The following is a 27,015-nucleotide window of genomic DNA, read 5'->3' as shown; positions in this document are numbered from 1 at the left end:
ACCATTTGAGGTGGTTATTAAGAACCCAGAGATTCCAGTGAGAGTTAAACAATATCCCTTATCTAATGAAGGGAGAAGGGGACTAAAACCTGAGATTAAAAGACTATTGGGAAAGGGGGTACTCGAACCCTGCATGTCCCCTTTTAATACCCCGATTTTACCAGTAAAAAAAAAAAAAATCCGATAGTAGCTATCGGTTGGTGCATGACCTAAGGGAAATCAATAAATGGACTGTCAACCGGTTCCCGGTAGTGGCAAACCCACACACCCTGCTGAGTCAATTGGGACCCGAGAACCAATGGTATAGCGTAATAGATCTTAAGGATGCATTCTAGTCATGCCCTCTAAAGGAGGAATGTAGAGATTATTTTGCCTTCGAGTGGGAAGACCCAGACACTCATAGGAGACAGCAGTTAAGGTGGACTGTACTCCCCCAGGAGTTTACAGAATCCCCAAACTTATTTGGACAAGCCCTAGAACGGGTTCTACGGGAATACCAACTGCAGGATGGGGTCGTACTAATACAGTATGTGGATGACTTATTGTTAGCAGGAGAAAATCAAGAAACAGTCAGAAAAGAAAGCATACGGTTGTTAAATTTCTTGGGCCTTCAAGGCCTCAAGGTATCATGGCCAAAACTACAGTTTGTGGAAAAGGAGGTGAAATATTTAGGACACTGGATAAGCAAGGGGACTAAGAAGTTAGACCCCGAACGAGTAAATGGAATTTTATCACTGAAAGCCCCGAGGAGTAAACAACAGATTAGACAATTGTTGGGGCTATTTGGGTATTGTAGACAGTAGATTGAAAACTTTAGTGCGAAAGCACGATTTTTGTATCAAAAGTTAACTATGGATGGGTTGCTTAAATGGACCCCGGAGGATGAAGAGAGATTAGAGAGTCTCAAGGCTGATCTAGTTAACGCCCCTGTCTTGAGTCTGCCTGATGTGAGGAGACCCTTTTATTTATTTGTGGCCACTGAGGAGGGGACAGCATACGGAGTTTTAACCCAGGAGTGGACAGGGAAAAAAGAAACCTGTAGGGTATATTTCCAAATTATTAGACCCCGTCAGTAGAGGGTGGCCCACCTGTTTACAAGCAGTTGTTGCTGTAACCCTGATAGTGGAAGAAGCAAATAAGATAACGTTTAGAAGTGAATTAAGGGTGTTCTCCCATAATATTCGAGGAGTTCTCCAACAAAAGGCTGAAAAATGGATCACCGATGCTAGGCTTTTAAAATATAAGGGGATCCTAATCCATTCCCCTAAATTGGAGATCGGAACAACGAACTTAAAAAATCTGGCGCAATTTTTGTATGGGGGTCCTGAAGAAGAATTAACACATAATTGCCTTCAGACCATTGAAGAACAAACAAAAATTAGGCTAGATCTGGAAGAGGTAAAATTGAGAGAGGGAGAAAAGTTATTCGCTGATGGGTCATCTCGAGTAATAACAGGGAAAAGGAAGTCAAGACAAGCAATAAGAGGGCCCAAGCGAATAACTGTGGTACATGTTAAGGGACACCAAAGAAAAACAACCCCTGAAATTCAGTAAAGCCAGGTGATATGGTATTAATAAGAGCCTGGAAAAAATCCTCTCTCACTCCTAGGTGGGAGGGGCCCTTTCTTGTTTTACTTACCACAGAAACTGCTGTCCGAACTACAGAACGAGGATAGACTCATGCAAGCAGGATCAAAGGACCAATTCGGAGTTCTCATTGAGAAGTGACCAAAGACCCTGACAGCTTGAAAATCAAGCTCCGAAGAAAAGTGGAGGAGTGAGACTGTCTTTTGTAAAAATCCTCACTGTATATGTTATCTTTATATGTTACAGGTGTAAACTTTGTAGAGAAAAGTGGTGGACACATTGCTCCTATGGGTATTCCCCTAGTGACATTTGCCACGAATGTTATAATTACGAACAGGAATTAATTGAGCAAGCATTATGTATGGGAATATCAACTGGAAAAATTATAAAAGGCTCCAAAGAATGGTGGGATATTTTTGCTAAAGGCATAAACCCTGAGAGGTGTTGTCTTTATGTAAATGAGTTATGCCCAACGAAGACTGAAATAGTGCAAGTATCCCGCAGACGAACAGTGGTCAGAGTGGGGTGGGGAGCTTGGGAAGTGAAGGATACAAACTGGGACGCATATAAGTCAAAACAAAGTAAATATAAAGGAGGTTCCCCTGAAGAATACGACTGCTGCTGAGAAGATAGTATACCTCGCTGCTCTAAGCAACAGAGTAGGCAGAGAAGAGGGCAGAGACGTACTGCTGTGTGGATTAAGGTTGATGAACTACCTCCAGAGAAGGCTCACGGAGCCTCTTGACTTATTACTCCCAAATAAAACATCCTCAGAGCTTCCCCAAAGTCTCCCATCTCTCACCAGGGATGAAGACAAAAATCAAAATGATTATCAGCACCCTTGGAATACCTGTCGCAAGGGTAAAGGGACACCACTTTTCTCAAACTTGAGATTAAACACTTGAATGATAGGACTGTTACTAATGCTAATGGAGACAACCCAAGACAAAGGGAACCCCCACCAACCTTACAAATAGACGCTTTATAGGTGGGAGGATCAAAAGATACTACAGCAAGTAATTGCTGCCGGGGCCCCAAGCTTTAATCAATCCTTATGTCAAATCATACCCAGGAACCCATGTCTACATAACTTAGGCTTTTAGTTTTGTCCCAGTTCTAACCCTGGAAAGGGGTATTGCAACCATCCCGACTCTTACTATTATGCTTATTGGGGTTGCAAAACTATAGCTTCTGATTGGATTCCTAGGGGAGGTCCAGATAAATTCCTATCTGTAAGGTGGGAGCCTCATGGATGTACACCTCCTTCACATGGTTGGGATGGAAGCCAAACAGGACTATGGAGTGGAAATTGCCCATATGTTTATATTAATGCAACCAACCCGAAAGATCCTGCTTGGTTAACCGAGAGAACATGGGGAGTCAGACTTTGAAAACCAGGCGCAGATTAAGGGGGAATAATTACGATAAGGAAAGAGCTGGTGCCAAATAAACCCTCTGGTGTAAGACCAAATTCAGTCGTAACAGAGGAAGATGATAATAACAATATTGTACAGACTACTACTATCTTACAAGTAACTGTAATACCTAAGCTTATTTACCATCCCGAAGATTTTATTTATAACTATCAAACTACTCAGGCCCATCACATACAAAAAACGTGAGCCCTTGACAGCCCTCACGGTAGCAACCCTCATAGCAGTCGGAGCTGCTGGAGCTGGTACAGGAATAACCTCCCTCATACAACAAAATCAAGAATTTCAATCCTTAAGAATAGCAGTCGACGAGGATTTGGCTAGGATAGAAAAAGCCATGACAGCCCTAGAACAGTCTGTTAGGTCTTTATCAGAAGTAGTATTACAAAACAGACGGGGCTTAGACCTAATGTTCACGCAGCAGGGGGGGTTATGTGCAGCCCTACGGGAAGAGTGTTGTGTATATGTTGACCATACTGGAGTAGTTAGAGATACAATGGCCAAGCTACGGGAGGGGTTAGAAAAACGGAAGAAAGACAGGGAAGCACAACAGAGCTAGTATGAGTCTATGTTTAATTATTCACCCTGGTTAACCACCCTATTGTCAACTATTACAGGACCCCTTATCTTGTTGATCTTATTTTTGACTTTTGGGCCATGCATTTTTAATAAGTTGATCGCTATTGTTAAAGGGCGCTTAGAAGCTGCACACTTAATGCTGTTACGAAAACAATATGAACAAATAGAGGATGAAGGAATTAATCCTATCCTCGGGCGGACAAAAAAAGTATTAGATCGATTTAATGAACAAAATCAGGATAAAATAGAAAAGGGGGGATTGTAATGAACAGGTTAACTTTGTTCATGAAATCGCATGTGGAGGTAGGGATATTCTTCACTTATCTAAGACCATGAGTACCGATGATTAGCATATGTAGAGAAACGTTTACAGAGCATGAATGGGACTTGAGTCACCTAAAGAACAGCTGAGGAAGACTTCGGCCTTCATCCCAACAACCACCAGAAGGCAAATTACGACCACTTAACACCTGATGGCACAAGATACCGAAGATACCAGCCAGCCTTCATGTATCAGGGACTAAAAAGACTGTATAAATAAAGAGGCTCTTCCCCTGTTTGGGTGCGAGCTTGTGGCGGAGCACTGTCTCCCCGGCCGCCCAGCGCTGTTTTGCTCTTTTATCGCTTGCTAATAAATTCGATCTTTTATTTAATACAAATTGGCTCCTCCAATTTGTCACGAGCGTCTATAACAGGGAGCAAAGTTAGCTGTTAGTTAACTAACCAACCAACCAACTGTTGCTGCTCCCACCTTTAACCAGGACACAGGACACAGGAAGTGACCAGGGATGGGTGTGAAGTATCACCAAGACAGCTTGCAACAGCTCTGCTCAGAACTCTGGTTGGTAATGCATCCCACTGGAGATTGAAGCAGTTATTCTGGGAAAATATGAATTCTAAGTTCCTTAGAGATGTCTTGAAGGAAGTCTTTCAGTTAAAGCTGCTTCAGACTTGCACATGTGGCAAGTAATTCCATATTTTTAACCTTAAGGAAAATGTCTGTAGTTTGATTAAATATTTTAGATTAGAGAAGAGTTTTCCCTATTCTTGAGTCACTGGATTTAAGCATGTTGTGAACTGAACTAGAAATGTGATTTGAGTCTGTGTTAGCTTTGGCCCTTGGGTGTTCTCCACCAAAACACATTTTATAATTCTGTACTAGTAAATGCCACCATGGTAGAATAATTTATTTAATGCATATAACATAATAATATTTAGGTGTGTAAAAGTCTTTGGTTTCAAAGCATTTTCTTCAATTTAAGTAGCTACAGTAAAAAGAATTATTATTCATATGTTACAGAATGGGAAATCAAAACACAGAATGACAAGCCAAAAATTTTTACAGTCAAGTAGTAATTTTGCAGACCTATTTAAAGTACTCATTTTTCAAGGATGGTTAGCATCTACATGGCTTTAGTAGTACTGGGTAGTCCTCTGAAACTTATGTCAAAAGGTCTGATACTGAACAACAAATAATGGAATTATAATGTATAAATTACTTTTCCCCTTCCAGTATGCATTTCATGATCCTTGTCCTGTTTTTTGACAAGCAGACTGTACTCTTCTGGAAACCTTTAATGTACTTTTCCAGTGGTGATTCTTACGAAGCTACCTTTCCAGGTTTAGTGATTATGTGGCAATTCACCAAGCTATCTTTTAGTATCTGTGTGTACAACACTTGTAACACTTTCATACAGAATGTTTTTTCCATCTTTTAAAGTTGTTGTGGGCAACTTTCTATTTATTAATTATCTTGGAACTTGCTAGTTCCATTTAGAAAAAATAGAGCTTGAAATTACGTGCATTTGCCAGAACTGCTAAAGACAACTAAAATAACTTTTCTGAAAATTTCTTTAGAAGAAATAATTCCTAACATCAGTTAGATTCTCAAAATGTGCCATGGTTGCATAGGCAACCAGATAGTCAGGCTGCTACAGTTGTTTCCAACAGGTGGATATGCTTGTGATACAGTCCTCCATTTAGCAGTCCAAAAATCTTTTCAAGATGAGATAGCTATTTTTCCCCAAACGTGTCATTCTTAGGAGGTGGATTTGCATGTTGAGAGCAATAAATTACTGAAAAACACTCTAATGGCTCACTTTCCATTTGCAACAAATCAAATGACTGAAGAAGAAATTGTATTACAAATATTGCTGAGAACAGGCTTTTCTCATTAAAGAGAATTTGTTTGTATTCTCATGACAAAACCTATTATTAAGCTAGATGATGTATGTAATGAGTAGCAAATGAAGTGGTAGAATACTTGTATCTGGTGAGAAAGCAATTCAATAGCACAGTGACAGTAGAAATTACTTTGCAAAACTCTATGTACAATATATTTACTTTAGTTGCAAACCATTTACTCTTGGATCTTCCTTTTCAACAGTTGTGATTTGGCAAAAACAGTCCTAGGGACATTATGTCCTGGGATTGTTGACAAGTGTGAAAGTCCTCTGTATGTCCTCATCCCTAAGAAAACAGTTAGTTCACATTCACTTTCTTTCTCAGCTTATCTCTCCTACTAGGATCATATCTAAGAAGAGCTGGTCTTTCTTTGGCTTTAGGGTAAGAACTGTTACATATCTCTTCATCTTTTGGTTACCTGACAGGAGCTGTAACTGCTCATCCTTCTCCCAGTTTTCTTCTCTAAGCATCTTCCTATCTTCCTGCCTGATAACCTTCTTCTGTTCCATTCCTAATCCTAGAGATCCCACCAGGTTTAGCTTATTTACGGGTTTGCCACAAGATTTTTTTTCCACATAATGTCACATCCAGAGATGTGGAAAAAGAAAGAAAGAAAAAAACTAGTTTTCTTCAAATGTTGAACAAAGACCTTGATAGGAATAGAGAAAACACCTTTAAAGTTATTCTGTCTGTAGTTTTGCTTCACTAGAGATCTCTTTGTCTAGAGTTTCTTGGTCTTGCTCCTGATGTTTCAATAAATAATACACCTGTCCTTCCTTGTGTCTGCCAAAGACAGGGTGAACTTATATAGTACCTAAATTTGAAATAGACAAAGTTATATGGAAAATAGACATCTGTCATATAGATAAATATTTTTGAAGTTTGAACACTGGAATCAGGACCAGATTTTTTAAGGGTGTTACTTACCTAAAGACACAGAGAAGCACGCAGCAAAGTATTCAGGTTTCTAGATATATGTCTAGCTCCCAATAAAATTAACTAGCACTCTTGAAAATGTCAGCAGTCACCTAGGGCTACCTACAGTCACTGTGTATCTATAGAGTACACGGATAGCCAATTGTCTTCACAAATCTAGTACTTAGCTGTCTTGTAAAGTTAACTCTTTATGTTGTTAATGACAAAGAACAAAATAAAACAAATAAACCCCAAATCAGAAAATCACCACCGAAAGGCTGAATTATTTCTTACTCATTGAATGACCTCTAGTGGTCATCACAGCTTTTACAGCAGTTGAAATGCCAGCGCTCGGAACATTCTAGAGGATATGTGCATTTTTTTTCAAAATAAGGAGCATGAGGATCAACTTTTTCGAAAATGTGCACTATGCACTTTTGCTCTACCCCGTCTCTGTTAAAATCAGATTTTATTTCACTTTACAAAGTGAGCGCCCTGTGAACTCTGCAGGAGTTTTAAGCCAGAGTTCTAGTATCTGCACTGCCCCTTGCTGTCTCTCTTTGCTAGCCAGTACCTCCCTCAGTCTACCTCTTTTGAACTTTGTCAGAGACAGCCTTCCATCGGCCAACACAGCGTTGCTGTGTATCCTGTTACCCTGTATGACATCTGCTCAACTTCTCATAACATCATTGTATCACCTGGAACTGGCCACCAACCATCATCTCTCACTGCTGGCCAAAATAGACCACTTAATTCTGAACACTGACGGCACATGGAGTGTAGTTTATCTGTCTAAAGAGCAAACTCAGCAGATGTAATACTTGCAACGTAATTGGGAAGAGAGCTCTAATCCTCAGTATTGTGGGACATGAAAAGAAATCTGAGTTGAGCATTCAGCAGTATGTCAGAAAACAAATGGTATTCTCATTACCCAGGGTTTTTATTAGCATTTCTGCTGATCTTTCTGTGGCTTCTTTAAACAGCTGGGCCAGATTTTTCTGCTGGACATATATATCAGTCCAAATATTAAAGAATTTATTAAAAGCTTTTGCTAAAGGCAGAGAATGGATTCCCAGAAATATCTCCTCTATTCCCATCTTTCTCAAACATGGGAGTTATACAGGACTTCCTGCATTTGCGTATTTTGTATGTAGATGAGCATATCTTGTCTGCAACGCAAGCTGCATTACAGGTGAAGTGTCCACATGTTAATTTCATTAATCTCAGCCAGCTTTTGACAGTCATATTTTCCACTACACAAAGCTGGTGACAAAAGAAAAATAGCACCTCCACCAGAAGACCACTGAATAAGGAATTTGTGGTTAAGAGCTGTTAGAGATTGCTTCATGGTCCTACTTCCGGTGTTGAAAAAAAATTGAGAAGAGCTTGAACAAAATGCTTAATCTATTTAAAAGGCATTCTGAAGTTCTTACTTACCAGAATGGTGTCAAAAGAAGAATGATTTATGTGAGAAAAAAGTTTGGAAACAATCCTGACAGAACAGTGATGAGCCTTTTCTATGTAGGCAGCATTGTCTACATTGAAGATGATGATATTCTCAAAAAAAAAAAAAAAAGGCAAAACTGCAGACAGCCTTCATGACTACTTGAGTTACACTGCTGTGGGTATTTTTCAAGAAAAAAAAATTGAATAGGTGCATCTTAACATGACCATGACATGTCATCAGAATTTGATCAGAATGTTTGATGCCTGGAAGCTACTAAAAATAATCTCATCTATTTTTGAACATCCTAAAACTTGATTTAGCTCTGTTGTTTTTCAGTTGACATCTTGGGACAGGTTGGCTGGTGAAACACTATATTAAAAAGTAAATATCAGACATCATCATTTTTTTAATATTATGATTAAATAAATATTTTTTCTTTAAAAAGCTGGTTTTTCCCCTGCAAATTTGTATGTTTCTTTGGAATATAACCTAAGATGAAATCTTCTCATCTTTTTCTTAGCGTGGTCAGTAGCCCAGATTGTACTGGAGATTGAAACTGTATGGTACCGTGTATGTCTGTTTGGTAAAGTTAAATAATGCACATTGGGACTCTTACTATATGTTTGGGATTGATTAGTATTAGATAGTATAACTGGCTATGCAGAAGCTAACTCCATAGAGAATTATTTTCTATGGCATTGTCCCTATGTGGAATTGAAAGGATTTCCCTGAGTTGGTCTGGTCAGCATGTCCACATGTAGAATTTGCTGTGGGCTGTCAGTCCTTCTTCAGTGGTATTATGTGGTTGTAGGCTGCTTTGTCTAAAACTTCATCTGTGCTCAAAGCCTGTTTTTCCCAACCTTCAAATCAGAATCCAACGTGGTTTCTTTAACTAGTCCCTGTGCTGTCTACAAAGATTCTAGTAATTCCTTTTTAACAAGTACCTCCATTTTTATGTAATTTCTCTTTTTGAAATTAAGCACAACAGTAGTGGATGTTTTGGTTTTGTTGCTTCTGCAAGAACATTACAACCAAATTGATTATGGTCATTTTACAGAGTAGCTCTTTGACAGAAGTATTCAGCATCACAATCAACTCAAGTATACTAAATCCTGGTGGTTCTTAACATTTAGTAAGGGCACAGGCATACAGCACATGAGCTCCATACAGAAGGGTTGCAAGAGCACCTGCTGTCATGAGAACAGTTTTTTAACTCAGGTTGGAAATAGGTTAAGAAATAACAATTCATCAGGGATTGTTTATTCATTTGAATTTCACTAAGGGCTTCCAGAGAAATTTGCTTTTGAAGTTCAGAAAACACCTGCCTTGGATATCAAAATCAATCCATCATGAAAGATTTCAGGAAAGTAGAACTGGAACTTACTCCTTAATAGCCATGCAGAACTTACACATAACCTTACAAAGAATTCATAGGCTGTTCATTTTCCCCAAATCTTTGTATAAGTTAACATGTATTTGCTTCCTATCTTTAAAGAATGCTTTTCTTATCTCCCTCTTTAATAGTTTAAGGAGGTTAAGATGTTAGAGAGGCAAAATACATGCGCAGCTCTGGATGGACTTATATGTCAAACTTCTGTACACCAAAAATATATTTACATTTTCACTAAAACAGCATTGACAAGAACTGATGAAATATGACCTATGTTTGTGACATTAGCCTCTGTAAAATATGTAAATGTTGGTTATTGCCTGATATACCTCATCTACTCATGTGGCTTTACTATATAGTTAATATTTCACTATACTATATATGCATACATATGTATACATTGTTTTAGAGTGCTAGTGTAATCATAAAAGGTGATCTGTTTTAGGAATTGCTGTTCAGAAATGTTTTTTTATTACCTCTAAGATTATGTCATCTGCCTGACCACCAGTGTCTATATTTGCAGTTACACTTCAGATTTCACTAGTATGTGGTCCATTCATCGGGTTTTTTGCAGTATTTTGTGGAAGGAATCATGCAGCTCCCTGCCTTCAGTCTGTTTGGGCAGTATTGTGCATACATCTTGATTAATACAACTGCATTTTCTTCTCTTGTGATTTTCCAAACTGTAAATACCATTGCCTAAAACTTCACCTGTGCTTGAAGCCTCATTTTCTCAAACTTCAAATCAGAATCCAACACAGTTGCTTTAGAAACTAGGTTTCAATGCAGACCATTTAAAAAAATCCACTGTGCCTTGCTCCCTGTCAATGTGTGAGTATTACAGGGGAGCCAAATGTACCTGTAAGAAGTCACCTGCATAGTTAAGTGGGCTGCCTGTGTTTTTTGATTTTATTTACAACTCTTGCAAACTACCATCTTCCCACTATTGTCTCTCAGACTGCAGAATGAACAGTACCAATCTATATCAATACAGTTAGAATGAAGTAACAGTAGAGTTTTAGAAAGAATGTGATTGCAAATAACATTTAGAATTACCCTTAAGCCACGTAAAACAATGTTGTGCAAAGCGCAGTTGACCAAGCGTGCCCTAGACATAACTGAATATTCAACAGGGGGAAGCCCTCAACTCACTGTTCCACAGCAGTATGCTGGTTCTCTTTCCATGCTTGGGAGAGCATTGTGTGAGAGATTAATTAAAATCCAGGCCCTTCCTCTGTCACCATTTGTCATGGTCAGAAAGTCTGTATACAGCCAGGGAGCATCTGTTGAACGGTTACTTGCAGGGCAGCATGCTGTACAACCTTGTCATTCTGACCTTCAAATTGCCTGAGAGCATTTCTAATTATTTTTCCTGATCTTAGAGAGGTTATCTGCCTTGCATAAGGATTTTAAGTTTTTAATCTGAACTTCAAAATATGCTTTAAAACCAACACCTTGGTATCTTTGGAAGGATGTTTTTCTGATATAGCAGGAGTAAACATTCATCCACAAAGAGGGCCTTTTTATTTCCTGTTAAAACTGTCAGAGAACAAGCAATCTACAGCCAGACTGTAGATAGGCTAATATTTTTACAGTAAATACAACTCATGTTAGTACAGCACCATTTCCACCTTAAGATTAGCACTTAAGTGCTAAAAGAATTCCTTTCTTGAACTAATATAAATGGACTAATATTTATACAGCAAATGTATTGCCTGTTCATATGGCATCATCTCCACCTTAAGATTAGCACTCGAGTGCTAAAGCAGTTCCCTTCTGGAGGTAAGAATCCAAGAACTTCTGGTTCTAAATTCACAGTAAGAGACATTTCCCAGTTGCCCCTACACAACAGGTATGGGGCTCTGGAACTTGAGGACCAGGTCAATGAAGATCAGGTTGTAGATGAAGCCCTGTCTAGGGAGGTGCCTAGGCTCAGTCGGGCAGCTCCAGGCATTCTCACATCCTCTGAAAAAAGGAGGGTAATTGTCATAGGCGACTCCCTTCTGAGGGGGGCAGAGGGCCCAATATGCAGACCTGACCCATCCCACAGGGAAGTCTGCTGCCTCCCTGGGGCCCAGGTAAAAGACATTACCAGGGAACTCCCTTGTCTGGTTCGGTCCTCTGATTATTACCCATTGCTGGTTGTGCAGGTTGGCAGTGATGAGATTGCAGAGAGAAATCCAAAGGCAATCAAAAGGGACTTCAGGGCACTGGGACGACTAGTGGAAGGATCAGAAGCACAGGTAGTGTTTTCCTCAGTACCTTCAGTGGCAGGGAAATATACTGAAAGGAACAGGAAAACACACCTGGTTAATACGTGGCTCAGAGGCTGGTGCCATCGGTGGGGTGTTTTGATCATGGGGAGGTTTACACGGCACCGGGCTTGCTAGCGACAGATGGTATCCAGCTATCTCAAAGGGGTAAAAGGATTCTCGCTCATAAGATGGTGGGGCTCATAGAGAGGGCTTTAAACTAGGTTTGAAGGGGGTAAGGGATAAAACTAGGCTCACCAGAGATGAGCCTGTGGGCAGCATGGCAATATTGGGGGTGGTATCGATAGCCCAGCTCAAGTGCATCTGTGCCACTGCACGCAGCATGGGCAATAAACAGGAGGAGCTGGAAGCCATTGTGCAGCAGGATAGATATGACTTAGCTGCCATCATGGAAACATGGTGGGATGACTCCCATGACTGGAGTGCTGCAATGGATGGCTATAAGCTCTTCAGAAGGGATAGGCAAGCTAGAAGAGGTGGTGGGGTGGCTCTCTATGTTAGGGAGTGTTTTGACTGTACAGAGCTACATGATTGGGATGACAAGGTGGAGTGCTTATGGGTGAGGATGAGAGGGAAGGCCAATAGGGCAGATATTGTGCTGGGAGTCTGTTATAGACCGCCCAACCAGGTTGAAGAGACAGATGGATCGTTCTACAAGTGGCTGGCAGTAGTCTCAGAATTGTGTGCCCTTGTTCTCGTGGGGGACTTCAACTTTCCAGATGTCTGCTGGAAATACAACACAGCAGAGAGTAAACAATCTAGGAGGTTCCTGGGGTGTGTGGAAGATAACTTCCTGACACAGCTGGTAGGTGAGCCAACCAGGGGAGGAGCCTTGCTAGATCTACTGTTTACGAACAGGGAAGGGCTGGTGGGAGGTGTGATGGTTGGAGGCCGTCTTGGGCTTAGCGACCGTGAAATGATAGAATTCTCAATTCTTGGTGAGGCAAGGAAGGGGGTTAGCAAAACTACTGCTATGGACTTCCGGAGGGCAAATTTTGGCCTTTTCAAGGCACTGGTTGAGAGAGTCCCTTGGGAGATGGTCCTGAAGGGTAAAGGGGTCCAGGAGGGATGGACATTCTTTAAGAAGGAAATCTTAATGGCTCAGGACCAGGCTATTCCCACGTGCCGCAAGTCGAACCGCCGAGGAAAACGACCGGCCTGGCTGAATGGGGAGCTTTTGCTAGGAATCAAGAAAAGAAGGAGAGTTTATCATATCTGGAAGAAAGGGTGGGCAACTTGGGAGGAGTACAGGGATCTTGTTAGATCATACAGAGAGGAAATTAGAAAGGCAAAAGCTCAGCTAGAACTAAATCTGGCCACTTTTGTAAGGGACAACAAAAAATGTTTTTAAAATATGTTAACAGTAAAAAGACTCCCAAGGAGAATATCTATCCTTTAATGGATACAGAAGGGAACATTGCCACCAGAGATGAGGAAAAGGCTGAGGTACTTAATGCCTTCTTTGCCTCTGTCTTTAATAGTGAGTCCAGTTATCCTCAGGGTACTCCGCCCCCTGAGCTGGAAGGCGAGGATGAAGAGCAGAATATACCCCCCTTAATCCAGGAGGAAATAGTTAGTGACCTACTACGCCATCTGGACACTCACAGATCTATGGGTCCCGATGGCATTCATCCAAGAGTACTTAGGTAACTGGCAGAGGTGCTTGCCAAGCCACTCTCCATCATTTATCAGCAATCCTGGTCAACAGGGGAGGTCCCAGAGGACTGGAGGCTTGCCAATGTGACTCCCATTTACAAGAAGGGTCAGAGGGAGGATCTGGGGAACTATGGGCCTGTCAGCCTGACCTTGGTATGGGGGAAGATTATGGAACAGTTTGTCTTGAGAGCACTCACATGGCAAGTCCAGGACAAGCAGGGGATCGGGCCCAGTCAGCATGGGTTTACGAAAGGCAGGTCCTGCTTGACCAACCTGATCTCCTTCTATGACCAGGTGACCTGCCTAGTGGATGAGGGAAAGGCTGTGGATATTATCTTCCTTGACTTCAGCAAGGCCTTTGACACTGTCTCTCATGGGATACTCCTTGAGAAGCTGGCGTCTCATGGCTTGGACAAGTGTACTCTTCGCTGGGTAAAAAACTGGCTGGATGGATGAGCCCAGAGGGTTGTGGTGAATGGGGTTAAATCCAGTTGGTGGTGGATCACAAGTGGTGTTCCCCAGGGCTTGGTGTTGGGCCCCGTTCTGTTTAATATCTTTATTAATGATTTGGATGAGGGGATTGAGTGCACCCTCAGCAAGTTTGCAGATGACACCAAGTTGGGAGGCAAGGTCAATCTGCTTGAGGGTAGGAGGGCTCTACAGAGAGATCTGGACAGGCTGGATCGATGGGCCGAGGCCAATTGTATGAGGTTCAACAAGGCCAAGTGCCGGGTCCTGCACTTCAGTCACAGCAACCCCATGCAGCGCTATGGGCTTGGGGAAGAGCGGCTGGAAAGCTGCCTGGCAGAGAAAGACCTGGGGGTGCTGGTCGACAGCCGGCTGAATATGAGCCAGCAGTGTGCCCAGGTGGCCAAGAAGGCCAACAGCATCCTGGCCTGCATCAGAAATAGTGTGGCCAGCAGGAGCAGGGATGTGATTGTTCCCCTGTATTTGGCACTGGTGAGGCCACACCTCGAGTACTGTGTTCAGTTTTGGGCCCCTCACTACAAGAAAGACACTGAGTTGCTGAAGCGTGTCCAGAGAAGGGCAACCAAGTTGGTGAGGGGCCTGGAGCACAAGTCTTATGAGGAGCGGCTGAGGGAGCTGGGGCTGTTTAGTCTGGAGAAAAGGAGGCTGAGGGGAGACCTTACAGCTCTCTACAACTACCTGAAGGGGGGTTGTAGTGAGGTGGGTGCTGGTCTCTTCTGTCAGGTGGCTGGTGATAGGACAAGAGGAAACGGCCTCAAGTTGCAGCAAGGGAGATTTAGGTTGGATGTTAGGAAAAATTTCTTTACTGAGAGGGTTGTCAGACATTGGAATAAGGAAGTGGTGGAGTCACCATCCCTGGAGGTATTCAAAAAGCAAGTAGACAAGGTACTCCAGAACATGGTTTAGTGGGCATGGATGATGGTTGGACTCGATAATCTTGAAGGTCTTTTCCAACCCAAAGGATTCTATGATTCTATGATTTCCTAGAACGCAGCACAGGATTCGCTTTGTTTGTTGGGGAAATCCTTGTAAGGTGGGAGATTTAACTGAAACAATCCTCGCCTTCCAAGTCACTCATGACTACATCACCACCGGTGCCCACGCTGCCGCTTCTTAGAGTTTTCGTCACCTCCAAGCTAAAGCTTTGCAGCAAAGCCCTGTCTTTCTTTGAGGGCAGGGGAACGAGCGCTCTGCTTCGTCTGCGTCTTTAGCTTGCCCCCGTCACTGAATAATGAGACAGCCACTTGGTCCCCCCCTCCCCAACTGCTGCTGAGGGGCATAACAACCTCTCCTCCACCTCCGTGTGGTAACTGGAGAGGCGGGGGGAGCTTCTGAGTTACTGGTGCCAGCTGCGGCATCCCGGCGGCAGGAGCACGCAAACGGCCTCTCCTATTGCTGCAGTCTTCCTCATTTCCAAACGCGCAGCGCTGGCTGTGCAACCCAAAGCATCACACGCACGAGCCAGCCGCTCCGTAACACCGCCCCGAAGGTCACGTTACGGGGCAGAGCGGGCGGCCATAGAGCGAGCTGCGACGGCGGGCGAAGCCCCGGGCCGGGCCCCGGGCCGGGCCCCGGCGCCCACCAGGGGCAGCAGCGGGCGGACTGGAGCGGCCGCGGCGGAAGCGTCTGCCTCCCGCGGCCACCGCCCACCCTGGCGCGCGTCACGGCGCCGCGCACGCGCGTGGCAGGGCTCGTCTCCTCCCCTCCCCTCCCCTCCGTTCTCTGGCTGCTCCCTCCCTCCGGGCCGCGGCTCCTCCCTGCACCACCTTTGGCCGAGCCGCGGGCGGGGACGCGCACACGGCACAGCTCCCCGGCGGCAGCGGCTTCATCCGTGTCGAGCATCTGTGGGGAAGGCGCGTTCTCCTCCTCCTCCTCCTCCGTCTCCTCCTCTCTTCCTCCTCTCGCTGCCCCCGCGGCCATGGAGCTGCCCGAGAGCCAGTGCAAGAAAGTCAAGCTGAGCAACAGGGTGCCGAGCTGGGTGAGCGGGCGGGGAGCGGTGCGCCTGTGGGCAGGTGGGCGTGCGGAGGAGCGGGGCGGGGGAGAGCGGAGAGGGAAGGAAGAAGCGGCCGAGCGCCGTGGTGATGTGGCAGTGGGCGGCTGCGGGCGCCGGGACGGGGAGCTCCCTGCGCCGCTCCCTGCCGCCCGCCCGGGGCGCGTGAGGGGGGATGCGGGGCGGGCCGGCGGCGGTTGCTGCGCGCGGGGCGCCGCGGGCCGAGACCGTTAACGGAAGGGCCGCGCGGGCTGCCTGAGGGGAGCGTCGCCACGGAGCCTGGCGGGGGCGACGCCGGGGGGTGCGCCCGCGCCCCGTACTGGTGTGCTGGGGTTCCGTCGCTGCCCTCGGGAAGGCGGGGGCTGCCTGTGGGGAAGGGCAGGAAGCCCCTGCGGAGGGGACCGAGGGCCTGGGGGTTTCGTCCCTGCCTCTTGCGTCGTGAGCCCTCAGCTTCCACCGTTTTGGAAGAAGGAAGACTTAGGAATGCGATGTACAATGTGGCCATTCATAAACCTGGGTTGGCCAAAGACTGAGGTTCTTTGTATGGCGGGTGTTGTGTGGAAAACTGTCGAGACAGGGCTTAAAAAAATCTAACCAAAGCCTTCATTCTTGTTCATAAAGATGGGGGAAGATCAGTTTACAGCGAAGACCAAAATGCAGCTATTTAGAAGATACACTGCAGGCCTTTGAGAACATTTGATAGTTTTGATGATGCAAGACAAGTGTGTGTGTGGGGGAAGTATGACTTCTTTCAAATAATGCTGAGCTGAAGCAGACAAGAGATAAGATCCAGAAAACATTTGATATGGAAGTAACAGTGTAAACCAGTCTTTGAAGTCTTGTCGTGAGTAGTACAGGCCACTACTCTCATTAAAATGACAAATCTATTAAAGAAGACAAGAGCCTCACGGTTGCCTGAAAAACAGCGAAGTTGGTATTGTACTAAAAAGTATTCAGTAGAGCCTGTGCCTGTCCAAGCCTCTTCCACTGTGTACAAGTTCAAACTTGTTTACATAAGAGAGTAATTGGTGAGTTACATTCTTTCAATTTCTATGAGGAAAAGGAAAAATCAGATGTTAGGAAAATAGTGAAATAGGTCATGTCTGGTGGGGGTAACAAAGTGTGTTCAAAAGTTACTCTGTATCATTTAATTTGTCAGAAGCAAAGCCAAGATGAGTTTGTCCAAACCAGGGAAATCATGGGTCAAAAAAAAGTTAACTGACGTTAACTGTTTGCTGAGTTCAGTTGAGGTTAGCAACACCCTCTATGTTACGTGGCAAGCAGAGGAAGTCTTCTGCTTCTCCCTTTTTCTTCAGAAGACCTCAGCTGAAATGCTTTTTATAACCCAGTAAGCTTCACCAGGAAAAAAAATGCTGCTGATTCACACGCTCCACAGACAAATGTTCTGGCACTTCTGACTCTGCGTCTGTTCAGCCGAGAGCAAGGCCAAAGTGACCTATTATACCCTGATGGAATCGTTAGCCCCTAGGAGACCAGGCAGAGCTTTGTCTTCCAAACTTTCTCTGGACGTCCAGCGCTATTCAAAATACACCTCTGCCTGTGGAAATCCCCTTGCCAAGCCCACCTCTCAGTACAGCAAACTCCAAGTTACAGAGCATCACACAACAGAGCCACAAATACTGCCATTACACTAGCTAGGATGATAGGAAGACTTGTGGAACGCTTTCTGTAGTGTAGTTTGAATTCCTAACACAACTGAGGTGTTGCATCATTTTGCAGGTAACTCCTAAAGAGAACTTGCTCCAATTCTTTTTTCCGAGACCATATTCAGCAGAGGCATTTCTGTCTTCGTTTTTGTGCCTTCCCTCTGATGCCAGCCAAAGACTCCACTCCCGCACTGGTGAATAAGCTGTCTCTGCTTTTGGTCATACTGTTACTGCAGCAGATGGCAAGTGAAGATATACTCCTTACAGTACAGTTATCACTGAATTGCTTGTATCCACAGTACTGTAGAAGATTCTGGCTGCTTTCTGCTGCTGTGATTTTTTTTGAAACTGTCCCAGCACTAGAACATCTGGCAAACATGAGCTAGCCTGTGTAAGTGGCAGGAGAGCATGCATTTGGCAGATTGGGTGGTGCTACATGCAGAGGTGTTTAGATGCCTTATTGTGTCAGTATCACTGTGTCACTATCACTGTGCGTTCTGGAGGGCGGCTGTGAGGATAAAAGTAAGAACTTTTGCTGTAAGTGGGAGAAAATGTAATGCTGTAGGCTGTGGCAGAACATGGATTGGTGAATTGTTAGTTTTATAATAACTGTAAAACATCTTAATGTTCAGATATCATTTCTGGGCTTGCCCTTCTTTCCCAAGCACAGTTGTCCAAATCAAAGGACAAATTTTCAAACCACAGTTTGAGAAAGTAGCTATTGGAAGGCATTCCTGGAAGATCTGTTGGTGAACAGGTCCTGAAACCTCATCTAAATATGTGAACAAACAGACTCTCAGGTGAAGTGCTGTTGTTTTAGCATCTGTGGTAGTCCAATTTGTATGTTGGAACTATGTCTGTTCTCCTTGCTTGTGTTTGTATGTAGAAAAAGAAAACAGGCAATGTTCAGTCTGCTTGAGTTGCTGTTTGACTGTTGAGGAGAGCAGTTTGGAGGGAAAAAGAAACCTATCATTTGGTTAATTTATCAGTGCTGAAGAATAAATGTCATAAAAATGTGTTGTTATCAGGGTATCCCCGGCTTATAAGAGGTACATGGTGAGCAAGTTAGCAAATGGCCAAGAAAATATCTGAGACGATTGGGAAATGGGATAGGCATTAAAGATAAGACTACTTTTCAGAGGTGATGCCGGATGTGTTGCTGTTGTTAGCTTGGGGAATCAACACTGTTATCTTAGAGCAGAAGAATATGGAATTAGTCACAGCTTCTTGAGTATATATGGTTTATATAGAAACCGTGCCTGTTCTTTACACAGTTCTTCCCTATTGCTTCCAGCCTCAAAGCTGTCTCAAGTTGGTGCTGTAGTTTGGGGAGTCTCTGCTTGCCATTGAAAGCTTTATTTCCTACCCCAGAGGTCTTGCTTTGTGAAAAGTTAAAATTTGATGTAAAGTGACTGTAGAAGCACAATGTTTCATTGTTGCTCTGAAGTAATAAAGAATAAATTCAGTTTCTGCCAGTGTAGTGATCTGTCTGTTAACTATGAAACAATTAAGCAATAATCTTTTCTTTCTGCTGTCTTTTGATCTTGGTGTCGCAACTTGGGTTTGCTCTTCTTCATGTGGATGTCTGATCTGAGTTCTTACATGAAAGGTGTTTGGCACTGATAGTCAGACTTGGCCTTGGCAAAAAAAATATTATAGTTGCAACTGGGCAAAATATCAAGAATAAGATAAGAAAAAAAAAAAGGGTCAAGTCTGTCTCGGCAAATCTTTACATAGAGAAATTGACAGTATTTCCTTTTGGTCCCCATCTTCTTTCTTTCTTCTGTTCCCATAGTTCTTAGATGTCTGTATTCATTTGCCCTGTCAACTACTTGCAAAGCTAAAAGGTCTCCTTTATGCCAAAAAAAGTAAAAAAAAAAAAAAAAAAAAAAGCTGCAGAGTCATCCTTCCTTGTTCTCTTATCATTACAGCTCTTCAGGGCACATCTGTGAAAGGCTTGTTATGTTAATACTCCAATTTTTTTATCTTCAGTACAAAGATATTAGCCTATTATGGCACTTTAGATTTCATGTGAGAAGCAAAGTAGCATAGTGGGGGAGATGAAAAGAAGGATATGTCAGGCTTCTCAGCTGACATTACCCTTATAATGAAACAGAGTGGACTGAAGCATTAATTCTATTTAACTTGGTAAGTAAGAGGGAAAATATCAAAATGCAGTGTTTGTATTAGTGTGGAAGCACTTAATGTGTAACAGGGGATGGAAGAGATATTTTTGTGGGCAAGTTGGAGAGAAAATTTCTGATGGTTGTAAAAAAAGCAGATAAATAGGCCTTCAAGTATAATGCCCTTTTTTTCATTAGCCCCTTTACAAAAATCTAGCGTGTCCTTTCAGTAGTGACTATTATAGTGAATGTAATTAGGCTAAGAAGTTTAAAATAGCTTTTTTAAAGAATACTTGCTCGTCACATTGAATTTTTCTGTTACTCATTTTCTTATGTTTAATTTCTTTTAACACTGATAATATGGATCTCCAAGGTGAGTGATGCTTCAATGTAGTGTAAAAGGAAATGGCTGTTCTTTCTTTCTGCTGTCATTTTTGATGGCCGTTTAATTTCATCAACTGATACTCATCAAATTTTATGTACAGGAGTTTGAAGACTGGCTAAATAATTTAAGAGCACAGCCAATGTAAGCCACTGGTTTTTGCTCCTGAGTATTTTTCTGTGCCACATCAATATTTATAGTAAGTGTACATAGCAGGGATAGTAATTAAAAACTTATGTTGTTGAGGATTGGATGTTCAGATTTTGTTGCTCAGTGGTGTGGTAGTGAATCATCTAGTAGCAAAGTGGAAATGATTAGGAAACATTACTAGGTTTTTCTGCAGCAAGAGAGAATGACTTGCTAAATTATTAACTGTTTAGAACACCTCTATAAAAAGCTGTTTTCTATTGGAAGATAAGATTTTGCTACAGCTTTGCCCAGGAGTAGTGCTGGGCTGTCTTGTTTGTGTGCATGCACACATAAACAAAAGGTGGGGCTGCTGGGCATGGGTGTGTTTGTGAATGCATGCAAACTGGTTGGACACTTTAACCTTTAGTCTTAGATGCCTGCTTCTGAAGTACAGATGGATTATTGTCCCACTGCTGAGCTTGCTGGCTGCTCTGTTGCACTTGTGTGCCTTGTACTCTAGCAATCTGTTGGCTGTCTCATTGCTCTGATTTGTCATCTCTGCTAATTTGTTACTTGATACTTTTTTGTTTTTTCTTTTTTAAAGTTGTGTCTTTTTCATCGTTTTAAGAATCCCTCTTGCCTGCTTCCTCGGGGTTTCATGTGTTTTGTAAGCCTAGTGCAATACCCTGATCAGTTCTATTGCCGCTTTGCTAGTTCTGGAAAACAAAGAAAACTGATGTAACTTACTGAATACAGTCTGGAAGAAGTCTCCTTGAATGAGACATTTGACCTCTAAAGTATTTGAGTTTGATAATAGATTCATTGCCAGGAGTCAAAAGCAAAGCATGTGTGACTTTATGCTTTAATGTAAAAGAGCTTACTGAGACAGTGGCATGGTAGCTGTGCTTTGAGTTTGTCTTATGTTTATCCATTGCCTGGTACAGCACAGTACAACTGGAATTAATGTGGAATAATGTTGCTGTTAATGTATTAGTTTGAATTGCTGTGTACATTCATATGCACAGCATATCTTTCTTTTAGTTGAAGGCTGAGTACTTTAATTCTTTTTGTTGTTTTTACTTCCACAATTTATGCATTTGCTCACTGAGATCTCCAATTTTATGTAGTGCATAGCTGTTTCTACTATAAGAAGAAAGATTTTTTTTTTTTTTTTTTTTTTTTTTTTTTTTTTACTCTGACTTCTGGTTTTAGTTAGCTGTATTGCACTGAGTGTGCAAAACAGCTTTGTTTTAGGAGATAAATTATTTGAAGATAACACAATCAGCAAGTATAACTTCATTTTGTATGGTTATAACCTATTTGCAGGTGGTGGTTTCTTATGGGTTGGTATTCAGTCTTCATCTAATTTTAGATGCTGGATTGTCACCACTGAATTATGGAGTTGTATTTGAAAACTTGAACATCTGTTCCTACCTTGAGTTTCTGTTTGTATTAACTATGAGCCCAGCTGTGTATAGAAGTGGGGACATACAATCACACAAATTCATAACTTCCAATTAAGTTATAGGTAAACTTTTGAAGTGTTTTTCTACAGAAGAATGATGTAGCAGCAGTTCTTGAAGCCACAAGTAGATACCATTTTTCTGTTAACCCTACAGAGTGTGTGTCTCAAACTATGAATAGCTCTCTGCTAGGACTCTGTAGATGGATATCCTCCCTTCTTTCTTTTTTATTAAATGTCTAAAGTGCTTTCCTTTCCAGCTAGCGCTGATGCAACGATGAAAGAGAAGGTAGTGCAAATATCTTGCAATGTGTTTATAAGCAAGAGAAGTCAAAGCAGCATTACATATACCACTGATACCTCCCCCCTGCCCCTGCTTTTTTTTTTAAGCCTTCTCTTCTGTTTGATTGTTCATGCTCTGTCTGGTTATCTAAGGTCTTGATCTTTTATGAACAAAGTTCATTTAACTAGATACCATTAAACCTAAAGGGAATGCTGAAGCTGATCTTCCTGTGGGTTCCCTCGCCTTAGATTGTGAAATGTGTTTGACAGCAGTGTCATCTTACTTAAGATATTCATATAGCAGCTTATTATGATGAATAAATAGTTTTAAGAAAGTCTGTAACCAGCTTTGTTTAATTTAAAAATATATTACAAAAATCCCATCTTTTAAAGTCAATTCTTTAATAAGTCACTTAGAAATACTACTTTCTTTAAACTCTCAGAATATATAACTAATAATATATCTATATATATAAATACATATCTCAATTCTGGAGACTGAAGATCTCATAGGTAAAGGCAGAGTGGTCTGGAGGTGTGTCTGCTGAACTGAAAGTTGGAAAAGACATGCGTAGTTTGCAATGAAAAGGCCTCTTAAGAGTTAAAAATGAGCCAATGTTTGGGTGGTTTATGACAGCAACTTTAGCTCGGAGAGAGTGAGAATCCATTTGATCATCTTAGATTTAAATGAATAGAAGTCAAATCTAGCAGCTCTAGCTGTTCGTCTCTTTTTATAGTTGATTTTCCTCAAGTTGTATTTGAAAGTAGTAGTTGACTAACCTGGCAATACCAAGTTTCACAGAAGGAGCAGAAGGGATGTGGTTTGCTGTGGGTGGCTTTTCTAATTTTCTTTATGTCCTTTGACAGCTGCAGCTGATGGATTGAGCATTGTTTTTACTTCCATTGGTCTGTCTCCAAGCCTTTCTTTGTGCCTGTGAATAATTTTTAGTATGCTTTGCCAGCTTACCCTTTCAGAAGTTAAAGACCTAATCAACTTCTTCTTTTACAGGGAATGCAGAGGGCAACCAATGTTACTTACCAAGCTCATCATGTCAGCAGGAATAAGAGAGGCCAAGTGGTAGGAACAAGAAGTGGTTTTCGTGGATGCACAGTCTGGTTAACAGGTACAGTTGTGGATTTCTGAGGATCCTTTTCGTTTAGTTACTCTTCTGAAAAGCTACTTAGCTGTAGCTCCTTTTTTTTTCATGCAAAGTTGAATGTTTGTGGAACCTAAGACCTTGCTGCAGTTTTATTACTATTTTTAGGTAGACCAGCAAGAAATTGCTCTTGGACAGACAGTAACTTGAGAATATATCTTGTTCAGTGCTCTAGGAGCATTGTTTATTTGCCGCTGTCTGCTGCTTAATTCTGATTGAGTTTTGAAGTGTGTGTGGGGGTGTGTGTCTGTTTTAACCAATTCTGGCTCTTCTTACTGTCCATTTTGCCTATTGACAAATGAAACCTAACTTTTTGGTTTTTTAGCACCTGGGTTTCTGAATGTTTTCTGTAAAGGTCTCTTCTTTTTGGAATGTTCTTGTCTCCTTGGGTTGAAATAACATTTCAACATGAACTTATGCCTTTGGACAGCAATTGCATTTTGAGGCAATGCATACAGGGAGTTATTTTTTAAATCAGCACCATGTTTTTTTCACTGAATTGTTTTGATTGTAAAAAGAGGGGGTAAGTAAATTCTGGAAGACAGCCTTGGTTCATAACTGTGAGGGGATTTTTTTTGTTGTTCTGTCTTTCAAAGTTCCTGGAACTTTTAACCTATTTCCTTTGGAGTTTTTTTTCCAGTTAAAACTGAAAATAAAAAATAAATACAACAAAATGTGTTATTTAATTAGTTTGTAAGCCGTTTAGAGCACTGCTGTATTGGGATACAAAAGATCTTCAGAGTATTAGAAAAACTTGCTATACTAAGTAAAATTTGCTTCCACTAGTGTTAATGAACATGTGTGAAAGGTAAAGCAGTAGTTGATAACAAATTACTGAGAGCCATTTGAAACGGATTTGATACAGTAGCTTGCTGTCATGTATTTCTTTGGTAAAAGAATGGAGCTGTTTCTCTCCCTGTTTCTGTCACATAGCTCCAGCCTGTCTCTCAATGCTTGAATGATCTGGTAGGCTGCCTTTCTGTTTGTCCTGGTAATTCATTAATATCCTTTTGAAAAAGGTCATGATAAAAATGTTTTCTCAGTTATCTACACAGCAACATTTTCCAGTTGTCATTCTTTTTAAACAAATATAATCTTAATGCCCCATTACCTTTTTTTCAGGAGGAGGAAGGGTGGTGGTAGAATACAGAAAAGTAGGAAGGCTGTAAGGTGTTAAGAAGAGTGTTTTGGGGAAGCTAGGTTATTGAAGATGTTTGAGCACTAATGTTGGGGAGTGAAATGGGCTGTAGGTATTGAAGTAAGCAATACTACCCGTTCTAGAACTGTGCAAATGTGAGTCTTCAAAACTCTGCTAGGTTTTAGAGTAAAAGCTGAAATGGTGGTATACTCCCTTCAATATTATCTCACTTCATTAGTGCTCATGGGGTTGGAGTGTATGGAATGTTATTTCAGAGATCACTTTTCATTTTTAAGCTAAGATTTATTTGAGAGCTAAATTGTAATGAATGTCTTGTTGAGTCAGAGTGTCCTAGTAAAAAAACCCTGAGGAATCTATCAAAAATATGGAAAATCATTACTTTAATGTGTAAAATAACATGCAATTTTGAGAGTGTAAGTTATTTTAAAGACTTGTCAGCTCAAAAGCTGTTTTTAAATTTCATTATTATATAACCTTAACTTTTGCGTTTCGTTACATGTTGGAGACCAAGTGATGTGTGAAAAGCCAGAGCATTTGAGCGAATAGCAAGGTAGATGTGGGGACAAAAATTGCAAGTCAAAGACTGCATCAATGAGAAGTAGATGATGAAGTTGCTGAAATTTTTAATTTGGACTGCCATGCTTATTTTCTAGGACGGGGGTGTACTTAATTGCTGCCAAATGAAGACTGTTCTGTTTCCAGCCTTGCTTTCCTTCTCTTGCCTTGCACAAGCTGTAGTGCTTTCCTAGCCCAACCTTGAGCTGATTCAACTTGCTAAATCAACAGTGAACTTAACACAGCCTTCATACACACACAAAAAGGGGAAAAAAAAAAGTAGAAATTAAAAAAAAAAAGAAACTGAGTTGGCTAACTGGCACCAGAGGTGTTGGAATAATACAGGTAGTATGGTGTGAGTGGAGAGAGGGGAGGGCAAGAGAGCAGGACTTCCTCTTTTGGAAGCTGGTTCTGGCCTAAGTCAAAACATTCAGCTTCATCATGTATGGCTGTTACTCTTTTCAAAGCAGACAGGTAAGCATTGACACAAGCAACTTGAGTTGTCCAAGAAAATGTAGATAATTTTTAATGATGATGATAAGACATTATTCACAACTCTGCAATTTTTTGAGAGTTTTGAGTGTAAGCCAAACCATACTGAAATCTGTGAGATGGATGCAGGGGCTTTTGTTGAGAGAGATGTGTTGGCTTAAGTTCTCATATAGGACTTGACCTGGGATACATGTATTCTTATGTTTTCAGTAGACTGCTCTGCATCTTCTGGATATTAAATTGGGTGAAGGAGGAACCAATGCAATGACTCCTCTTCTTTAAATTACCCTAAACTATTGCAGCTATCCAGGTTTCCTTTGCACTTCGTGTTTTCTTAGAACATGCTTGTTAGCATGATTGTCATCCTTTGCTGTAAACGTCTTAGAAGTAATTCCAAACTGCTGTTTTGTGTGATTATTTTTTTTTTCTTCTTTCTCTGAAAGCTAGAATAAATCTTAACCACCACTAATAAAGATGAAAACACTTTTCTTCACCCACTAGTGCTATTTTTTTTTTTTTTTTAAACTACCATTATCCCCCCGCCCCCCCTTTTTTTTTTTTTTTCTTACTTAAAGGATCAATGTCATCTTATGGAGATTTGAGTTTGTGTCCCATTTAGGAATTGCTCTGTGTAAGCTGAAGTATGTGCTCCAGATAAACTCCTGAAATCTAGTCTGGAAAATTATTTAAATAAATTTACAACTTAAAGTGAACAGTAGACTTTTTGGTGCCAGCGAGACTTCTCAATTGTTTAAAGGTTTGTTGCCGAAGATTCTGAACTGGAGCAAAGTTTAATATTAAAATGGTCTTTGCTTGTTGCTAACAGACTCTGGTTAGTGGAGCATGACTGCTGTGTGTGAGTCTTGAGTGAGTGAGTTTTGTTGTGTCTGTGGTGTCTAATTCAGTGCTGTTATTTTGCAAGGACTAAGAACAGAGTGTGGTTTGGTCTGATCCCATTTCTTTTGTTGACTGGAATTTACTTCAGTGTGAGATCTTCCTCTTCCGATGTAAATGTAACATCTTAACTCTGTGTTGGGTTTTTGAATCTAGTTTGCTGAGGTAGTAACAACTGCCAGCAGCAGCACTGGGGAATGTGCATGACCTCTATAAGCGGCAGCAGCTCTCAAGGCCAAACTGTTTTATCTGCTTCTAATTGCACACTTAACTTTGTGCCTTACTCTCCCTATACCCATTGTCTGGCACTTGGCTTATATTACAGGTAAGCATCTCCAAAAGGCATTGCTGCTGATGCCTGTCCCTTTGGGTTTTTCATACTAGCAGTGGTACATGTACTACAATTTGCCCTAACTTGTTTCTATGCTTATAATATATATTCATATTATTATTGAATATTCTAGGTCTATCCGGTGCTGGGAAGACTACAGTGAGCATGGCACTGGAGGAGTATTTAGTATGCCATGGCATTCCATGCTACACATTGGATGGTGACAATATTCGCCAAGGCCTTAATAAGAATTTGGGTTTCACGCCAGAAGATAGAGAAGAAAATGTCCGTCGTATTGCTGAGGTTGCTAAATTGTTTGCAGATGCTGGTTTGGTGTGCATTACTAGTTTCATCTCTCCTTATACTCAGGTAAATGTGAAAACCCTCTAGATAAAGTGTAGGGAAAATAAAAAATGCAGAATGTCACTCAGAATTTTAG

General features: G+C 41.7%; 2 protein-coding genes across 3 annotated transcripts in view; one reads left to right on the top strand and one right to left on the bottom strand.

Moving 5' to 3' along the window:
* SGMS2 (sphingomyelin synthase 2) overlaps nucleotides 1–10,705 on the bottom strand; it is an 80,748-nt gene extending 70,043 nt beyond the window's left edge. For both annotated transcript variants that reach the window (XM_030012559.2, XM_030012552.2), the window contains exon 1: nucleotides 10,688–10,705. The gene's annotated coding sequence lies outside the window, so the exon portion shown is untranslated. The remainder of the gene's footprint in view (nucleotides 1–10,687) is intronic.
* Nucleotides 10,706–15,675: 4,970 nt separating this feature from the next.
* PAPSS1 (3'-phosphoadenosine 5'-phosphosulfate synthase 1) overlaps nucleotides 15,676–27,015 on the top strand; it is a 47,129-nt gene continuing 35,789 nt past the window's right edge. Inside the window, exons 1-3 of the mRNA XM_030012533.2 lie at nucleotides 15,676–15,931; nucleotides 22,998–23,112; nucleotides 26,710–26,945. Coding sequence (XP_029868393.1) covers nucleotides 15,872–15,931; nucleotides 22,998–23,112; nucleotides 26,710–26,945 — 411 coding nt within the window. The 5' untranslated portion in view covers nucleotides 15,676–15,871. The remainder of the gene's footprint in view (nucleotides 15,932–22,997; nucleotides 23,113–26,709; nucleotides 26,946–27,015) is intronic.

This window comes from Aquila chrysaetos, chromosome 1 (genome assembly GCF_900496995.4).
Source record: "Aquila chrysaetos chrysaetos chromosome 1, bAquChr1.4, whole genome shotgun sequence".
Lineage (NCBI taxonomy): Eukaryota > Metazoa > Chordata > Aves > Accipitriformes > Accipitridae > Aquila > Aquila chrysaetos.
The sequence above is the reverse complement of the archived record's forward strand: the minus strand, read 5'-3'. Positions and strand labels throughout refer to the sequence as shown.